Source organism: Colobus angolensis, unplaced genomic scaffold, assembly GCF_000951035.1.
Source record: "Colobus angolensis palliatus isolate OR3802 unplaced genomic scaffold, Cang.pa_1.0 Scaffold575, whole genome shotgun sequence".
In the NCBI taxonomy this organism is placed as follows: Eukaryota; Metazoa; Chordata; class Mammalia; order Primates; family Cercopithecidae; genus Colobus; species Colobus angolensis.
In genome coordinates, this window is record NW_012119321.1 from 198,242 (window position 1) to 207,378 (window position 9,137).

The 9,137-nt window shown below is 37.5% G+C and overlaps 1 protein-coding gene and 1 long non-coding RNA gene across 2 annotated transcripts in view; both read right to left on the reverse strand.

Annotated features, from left to right (window-relative positions):
- Positions 1-4,472: 4,472 nt before the first annotated feature.
- On the reverse strand, positions 4,473-6,738 carry LOC105526099. The gene is made up of 2 exons (XR_001004020.1): positions 5,795-6,738; positions 4,473-5,755 (listed from the first exon to the last, which is right to left on the reverse strand). It is a non-coding gene; the product is annotated as an uncharacterized LOC105526099 (long non-coding RNA).
- A 514-nt stretch (positions 6,739-7,252) lies between these two features.
- The window catches only part of LOC105526102 (zinc finger X-linked protein ZXDB-like), a 3,122-nt gene continuing 1,237 nt past the window's right edge, over positions 7,253-9,137 (reverse strand). The window contains 1 exon segment of the mRNA XM_011961992.1: positions 7,253-9,135. Coding sequence (XP_011817382.1) covers positions 7,500-9,135 — 1,636 coding nt within the window. The 3' untranslated portion in view covers positions 7,253-7,499.

The window sequence follows — 9,137 nt, forward strand, 5'->3', positions numbered from 1 at the left end:
TTTTTACCCTTTGTGAGTGTTTTACATCTTGAAAATTAAAAAATTCTTAGCATTAAAGAAAGTTTTATTTTGCTATTTTGAAACGAAATTTTCCCTAATTTTCAAAAATATTAAGCTACTATTTTTTTTTTTTTTTTTTACCAGAAATCAAAACACTTACATGTTTACCAGAACTCCCACCCCAGAGCACTGGTGAACCTTTAGGTTCCTCCATATTTAACTCTAACTTTCAGTCCCAAATGTTACCTGAAATTAATTACTATTTCATTCCTTCCACCTGGTGTGTCAATATAAGACATTTATCTTCAAAATAATGTCCTTATTTTTCCACAGAATTAAATTTTGCAATAATGCCTTATAATAAGAAGAAAAGAAATTTACACACAAAGTGTAGGCCTAATACCTTTCCTCATTCATATAATGAGGGAGATAAGTACACAATCCCCAGGATCACTTATAGGTATAAGTTTCTGCACACGTATGTTTATTGCGACACTATTCACAATAGCAAAGACTTGGAATCAACCCAAATGTCCATCTGTGACAGACTGGATTAAGAAAATGTGGCACATATACACCATGGAATACTATGCAGCCATAAAAAAGGATGAGTTTGCGTCCTTTGTAGGGACATGGATGCAGCTAGAAACCATCATTCTTAGCAAACTATCACAAGAACTGAAAACCAAACACAGCATGTTCTCACTCATAGGTGGCAACTGAACAATGAGATTACTTGGACTCAGGAAGGGGAACATCACACACCGGGGCCTATCATGGGGAGGGGGGAGGGGGGAGGGATTGCATTGGGAGTTATACCTGATATAAATGATGAATTGTTGGGTGCTGACGAGTTGATGGGTGCAGCACACCAACATGGCACAAGTATACATATGTAACAAACCTGCACGTTATGCACATGTACCCTAGAACTTTAAGTATAATAAAAATAAATAAATAAATAAATAAATAAATAAAAAAGATTCATCAAGCCAAAAGTTGCAATCTAAAAATACATAAAAAATAAAGTCTATTTCATAATTAATTTTCATATTTTGCTACAGTTTATCAAATCTACTTCTCAGAAACCTGTCAAAGTTCTAGTTTAGAATACTTTTGTTGCGATATTTATACTTTAAACAAAATTTCAGTTTCTGATGAAATACTATATTTCCTGATATTGTGTATATTGGTTTCCCATCATCAAAATTTATGCTCACTTACAGAAAATGGTACTTCTTATTCTGGTAAATCTATAATGTACCTCTTAAAGCTCTGTTATACACTGGTTTTAATAGTTTCCCATATAGATCATATCTTTAAACATAAGGACAATACCTGTTACATAATTGATACTCAAAAAAATTTGGAATGATTGAGTTATACTTTAGGTGTAATAATTCACAATACCTCATATATTAGGTACTCAATACATAAGTGCTGATTGATAGCTTAGTAAACAAATAGAATCAATGGTCTTAAGGGATTCAGAAATTGTTGGTGTGCTGTTAGGTATCTTTGTGTGCTTTGTTTTAAAATACCGCATTTGGATATTGTCTTTAGAAAAATGAAAAGTTAAAAGAGTGTTGTCTGTCTTTAAATTAACAAGAGTGAGAAATTATCCTAGGTGACAAAGTGGGACCCCTATCAAATTCACCATCAAATACAATGTAATTCCTGGAGAGTTATTTACATTCCTTTAATGTTTTACCCTTCATTTTTGTTCCCTTCCTTCTAGAGTTCTCTCTTTTAGTGGACAGGGAAACTACAAAATGGAAAGACTCTTGTAGGGGTTTTCACACTATCCCTTGCCTCACGACTCTCTTTAGTGACAGAAGAGATGATGAGTGAGATGCCTCAATGAGGCAATCTCACACATATCCAGGAATATTGAACTTTTCACCATCTTACTCTTCCCAGCTCCAACTGAGACAGATGCAGGTGAAACTCACTTCTACTTTCATAGTGAACTGCTGAAATTCATGACAAAATACTGAATTCCTAAAACTATGGTGCAGTCCTTTATAATACATAGACTATTATACCCTAAACATAAAATAGAATACCCAGTGAATCTTAAAAGTTAGTATACAGCACAGAAGGCATAGCTCATTTTCATACAGAGTAGTCTTAGGAAGTGATGTAATGTCCAGATTTGCATTGTCCAATAGAAATATAATGAGAGCTTATCTGTAATTTTATTTTTTTAAAGAGCCATATGTTTAATTTTAAATTTTCTTTAATTTTCTTCTTTTCTAAAGAGATAGGGTCTCACTCTCTCACCCAGGCTGGAGTGCAGCAGTGGAATCATAGCTCACTGAAGCCTCGAATTGCTGGTCACAGTGATCCTTCCACCTTGGCCTCCTAATGTGTTGGGATTACAGGCATGAGCCACTGTGTTCTGCTTTTATTTCAGATTTTTTAGTAGCCACATTAAGAAAGTAAGAAGAAACTGATAAAATTAATTTGAATATTTTTTGACCAAATCTATTCAAAACATTATTCAACATGTAATCAATATTAAAATACTAATCAGATATTTAATTTTTATATTAAGCCTCTGAAAATTTTTGGTATTAAGGTTTATATTTTACATTCATAGCACAACTCAATTTGGATACTAAATTTTCAATGGCTAAAGTGAAATTTAGTCCTGCCAAAACATTTGTGTGTTTAACAGAAAAATGTTTTATAACTGCTTCAGTTTTAAAACTTAAATTTAAATTAAATTAAGAATTCAGTTCCTCAGTTGCACTAGACACATTTCAAATGCTGAATAGGCACATATGACTAGTAGCTACCATATTGGCTAATGCAGATCTGGATCATTCAGGACAAGCTGGGGAGGTCTCTGGTAATTCAAAAGGAGGTAAGAGGATCATAACTGTGTAGGTAGCTCTGAGAATGCCTAAAGGAACCCCCTGCCAAAAAAAAAGAGTAGCCTTTTGGTGTCTTCTAGAAAGTGGATAAATCACAACTGTATCCACATTATAATGTATCCTCATGCAGGATAACAATGCTTTAACAATTATTGTTTAACTAAATACACCATCTTTATACACTGATTCTCAAAATGAACTCTTCCTTACTTCCCTCATTCTGTTAGTAAAAATATATTATAGTCTCCAAGGAAACCTGAGTTACCATTCTTGGTTTCTATGATGATCTCTCTCTCTCTCTTTCATTCTCTCTCTCTCTCTCTCCCTCCCTCCCTCGCTTCTTCCCCCACAATGAGGTACTAAGTTGTCTCTTCAGTATTTAAAGAGATATTTGAAATTATCTGATATTTGAAATCTGTCTTCAAATACTGGAAATATTTGAAAATATTTCCAATACCTCTTTCTTCCTTTTGATTTCCACTGGCACTACCCTAGTTCTGGCTTCATCCTTCATATCACACCTTGATTGCTGCAAAAGCTTTCTCACTGATTTTCCTGTTCCAGTCTTTCCCATCTAATCCACATTGTACACTAGCATGACATTAACTTTTCTAAAACATAATTTTCATGATCTGACTCCTCTATTAAAACATATTTGCTGGCTTCTCTGTGTCCAGAATAAATGTCTCATTATTCTTACTGTTTTTTTGTTTTGTTTTGTTTTTACCTCTTAATCATTTTCATTTTGGTGTCAAAGTAAACATTTTTCTGTTTTTGTTCTTCAATAATTTAATATATTATTTTTCTATCGCCTCCCATCAACAGCGATCTCTTTAAAGGTCAGGGTCATACAGTACTCCTCTCACAGACCACTCAATATGTTATGGGGTAATCTTCACAATGATGCTCAGTAAATATTTGTTAATTTTGAATATATACAGTATAATCTCCAGCTTACAAATTGCTTTCTCATATGTTTCCCAGATATGAACATGAAAAATGTAGGTCACAGAGACAAACTTCATAGTCTATCCATGTTTCTCGACTACTACTAAAGCATTTTGTTGTATTAATTATACTAATTGGTAAAAGAAATACCAATATCAGTGTATTTTTAGCTTATGACCAACAAGATCAATGGAGCCCTAAAAACACAATTCTTTTTAAGCCATTATGTTACTATGTTTTCAATTGACGAGAAGTTTTAATAAGTCAATGCCTGAAGAGAAGCAGAAAGGAAACAGGATGAAATTAAAACAAGTACCATTATTTAAAAGGAGTGATGGCAACTTTTTCCAGATGAGTCAAGTGCAGCTTATCACCACCAACAGAATTATATCTATTACCTTGAAAGTGTAAAGCTGTTTTCCATGATTTTGCTAGAAAATGATGTTGAAAGAGAAATCATTTGAACAAATTTGTTTAGTGAAACTTTGTGAGCCCATGGACAAATAAAAGCTGTTCCCTCTGAGAACGTAACATTGGTCCTTTGAAAATTTGTCCAGGAATAAGCAGGACAAGACATAGTTTATAATTTTTTATTGGGAGAAAGTTGGTTTAAATAATTTTAAAAAATGAAGTCACAGCATTAAATTATCTTTATGTTTATAAATTTATTTAATTTCCAAGACTTATGTGTTCATCTTAATTCTTGACATACTCATCTGCCAGACACAAAAAATAGTGGTCTATTTAAAAGGCCTTAACGAACAACGACATTTTTGAAATATGCTATGTGAGTACAAATATTTCCAGAGCAAAGAGGGAAAACTGTTGAATGGGTAGACACAATCAAATTCCAAGCATTTATCTGATTTACAAAAGTACATCTACTTTTTGTTTTTCACTAAATGAATACAACCACTTTTAATATACATATGGGTGTGGCTGTGTGCGTATTTCAACACACACACACGCAATACAGAAACATTTCATAGTGGCAAATTTTTAGTGCACTGCCAAAGTGCTACAATAACTGTTATCCACAGACATCCACATGCAAACAATACTGGACTAGTATACTAGAGCAAATAAGAGAGTATTGGCAAAACTCTGGCAAAAACTTTTTAAATTGGAAGTAATGAAACAGAAATCCACTTCTAATTTGAAGGGTATAGAAAATAATCTTCATCATTTTAATCACATATACACATAGTATTATCTAAACTCAGAAAATAACTTCTTCCTGTATGCACAGAACTCCAATGCACACTCAGTAAATGTTAGCATTCAAAGAAAATGTGCCATGAGGAGAATGTCTGAGGGATAACAGCAGGAAAAAGATACATCCATTAAAAAAGAGGACAGAAAGGCGTGGCAAGGACGGGAATGTACAGGAAAGGGAGGGGAGAGGGAAGAAAGTAAACTGACCATAAAAGAAACCAATTCAAATGGAAAACAGCGACTAACCTTGACACAGGAATGAATCATGAAGGCTGGATGGGTAGACTGGGAGGGGTGAAAAGAATGTATCTTCTTTGTTTTAAGCTATATATAGAATTGTCAGATTTAGCCAAAGCCTAGTTGGAATGGGAGTTGGCTAAATTACATGAAACACAGACATTGCCAAAACTACTTCACATCGTTGTTCTGAACAACGAGACACAAATTGTGAAGATGTTCCCCAAATTGCAAAATGCTACACTAATGTAAGACAGACAGTTTACACAATATTCCAGTTCAATCTTTCCTTTCAACTCTGGGAAACTCCAAGTGCAAACAATGAGATCTACAGAGCACAGAAAGAAAGAAACCTCCACTGCTCCATTATCAGATTTTCAGGGAACAGCAGGCTTCAGTCACAGAGAAGCCTGACTTTCAAAGCAGAGCAAAGATGGTGACAAATTGATCAAATGGAGAGATATGCTGTTATGCATGTGGGAATTGATCAAATGGAGAGATACGCTGTTACGCATGTGGGCAATATCTCCACTCGTGGTATTACCCACAGCAATTCTTAGAGGGAAAATTATTCAGTAGAGGGAAGAGGGAATAAACAGATTCCCTTGACTACTTCACCCTGAACTTCATAAAGCTCTTTTGTCTGCATATGAATAAGATTAAAATACTCCAATTATTATAAAAGGAAGGACTGAGAATAAAAATGGTACAAATTCACCAAAATATGCCAAAACACAGAGTATTTTTTCTTAATGTAAGAAACAGGAAGAGAAGAAAATTTAACAGTGTGTCAGGTATCTGTGTGCATTGCTATAATCAGTTAAAAGCTAGAAAACTGAGGCTTAATAACTAATTTATTCAAGGCCACTTAACCAACACCACAGAGCCAAAATTTAGCCCTGGGTCTGTTTCATGTCAAAGTCCTGGCTGGCAATTTCCACAAAACTGCCTTCCATCATCAAAAGAAGTCAGGAAGATAAACAGTGAGAACAGCCAACACATTTTTTTGCTATCTATTTTTTCTTGTTAGTTCTATGACTATTTAAGAAAATATTTTGGTATTGAATAATATTTCTATTACATAGCATTTTCTCCTTTGCTAAGGATTAGTAACTCTACAAAGATGATTCATTATATCAGAAGCATCGTGAATTAATGCATTTATCTGCAGCAGCTGCTAATACCACAAAAGAGAGAAAACCACAGATTATGCACCACCTACTAAATGAACACAACATAACCTATGAAACATTCATGCCAAAAGCCATGTTTCAATCTCATCAAGTCTCTAGACATAACTAGCAAATTAAAGAAACAGAGGATAGAGGAAAGCAAACATTACCATAGGGATGTAATTAGCAAAACTTAAATCATAGCAAATGCTACATGTGAAACAACCTCATTTCATAAACAAAATCGCAAGGAAAAAAAGAAAGATGAAGGGGAAACATATGGATTAAGAAGACACTGAGGAGATTTACGGGATTCTACTAATTAAAAATAATAAAACAAGTAGCATTTATGAGGCAATTGGAAGTTTGAACTCTCACTGGATATTTACTGATATTAAAGAATTACTGTGAATACCACTTGTGATAATGGAATTATCATTTTTTTCCATATCAGCCCACAGCTTTCAGAGATATATAAATAATATTTATAGATAAAATGATCAGATGTCTGCTATTTGTTACAAAATAATACTAGAACATGGGGAGTGAGTGAGGCTAAGTTAAAAAAGACTGTTCATGGATTCATAATTGCTGAAGTGGAGGTGGAGTGAAAAGTACATGGATGTTCATCATAATATGATGTAACATTATGTACGTTTGCCAAAAAAAGAACATGTGAGGGGTGGGAGGGCAGTTAAAAAAAAAAGACATACCACATCACTGAAAAAGTTCTCATATTTTTCAAGGAAATAAATCTATTATCAAGGAATCACAGAGCAGAAAGACCTTAAAAGCAATCTATTCAAACCACCTCAATTTATAAATAAGGAAATTAAGGCTCAGATAGGTTAAGTGACTTGCTCAGGGTCACACAACTTGTCAGTTCTAGACTCAAGATCAGAATTTAGATCTCCAAACTTGTAGTCCAGGGCTGTGCTCTTTTTGCAAACCAAAAAGAAATGACTGCACTTAGATATTTAGTCCAGAACATCCTCAAAATTGACTGCAATAAAAGTAAGCCACATGGCAAGGAATGAATAGAGTTGGTTCATACCAAAAATGAGCTGCCAGTCACAGTGATAAGATCTGTTTCTTTCTGAGAACCGTGGTTTCCTGCTACACTGGGGAATCCAAACTGGGTTTCTCCCTCCTGTCCAAAGAAGTCAGAGTCAGGATGTACGTTCCACTCCGCTTTGGCTGGTGTCAGTAGTTCTGAGACACTGTTTTCACAAAGGGTGCTGGAAGGAGTCAGAGCATCTGTGTCCACTGTTAGCTTACTGCTGGGTGTTAAAGCCTGGGGCTCTGGACTGGAGTTTTTCATGGCCAAAGAGCCCAGAGATCCCAATGACCCCACACTTACACTTGAGACCTCATCCATATCTAAGGGGCTCTGCTGAAAACCAGTGGCCGCTGTTCCGAAAAAGAGAGAGGTATCCAGACTTTGAGGAGGGTCGCTGGTGGCCATCAAGGCCGGAGGGTCCACAGCCTGCCCTACGGAATTACTATTAGCAGGGAGGTGTCCTGCCAGAGTCGAGCTCACAGAAGCCACATCAATAGTCAAGATTCCAGAGTTCACCAATGCTGTGTCCAGCACTGCAGCAGAAGTACTGTCAGGAATATCAGAGAAGAGAGACACAATCTCTGCATCACTGAGATCATTCTGTCTCTGGCTGGTAAGTTCACTGCTGGGTGTAAGAGAATTTGCTGTCTCTAGCTGTGCTAAGAGATCCTGGCCCACCTTGTGCCTCTTGGTCATGTGCGTCTTCATGCTGTGCTTGGATGTGAAGAGTTTATTACAAGTGGAGATCGGGCAACGGCTTTTCCAAGTGTCCACATCCTGCAGGTGTTTCTTGGAGTGAATGTAGAGGCTACTGCGAGCAGAGAACCTGGCACAGCAGCCTTCCACAGGACACACGAAAGGCTTTGTGCCCAGGTGGGTTATGCTGTGGCCTTTCAAATGTTCAGCCCTCGTGAAAGATTTCCCACAGCCTTCCACAGGGCACATGAACCTCCGGTCATCGTCGTGCTTTCTTTTGTGCCTTAAGAGTTTGGACATGCTGGTGAAGTTCCAGCCACAGCCATCAAAGTCACAAAGGAAAGGTCTCTCACCGGTGTGACTCCGCAGGTGAATTTTCAACCTACAAGCCTTGTCATATTGCTTGCTGCAGCCAGGAAAAGAGCAGGAAAACAGTTCCTGTTCCCTGAAATGGGCGCGGTTATGGGAAAACAGAGCACTCACTGTGATAAATGTCTTCTTGCAGCCAGAAAACGCGCACTGGTAAGGCCTCTCGGGTTCGAAGTGGCTGCGCTGGTGGGCGCTGAGTTTGGCCTGCGTGGGGAAGCTCTCCTCACACACCTCGCATTTGAATGAGTTCTCCTGCTCATGGCCCTTCATGTGCGCCTTGAGGTTGTACACTGTGGTGAAGCTCTTGCCACAGCCCTCCGCCGGGCAGCCAAAGGGCCGCAGTTTGTCATGAGACTGCAGGTGCCTCTTGAGCTTGTAAGAGGTGGTGAAGGTCCAGCCGCAGCCACCCAGGGGGCATTTGAAGGGCCTCTGGCCCTGACTGCTGCTGTGCGTCAGCAGGTGCACCTTCAGCTGGTGCTTCTTGGCGAAGGATTGCCCGCACTGCGCCTCGGGGCACAAGTACAGCACCATGCCTGAGCCCGAGCCCAGCGGCCCGCGGGG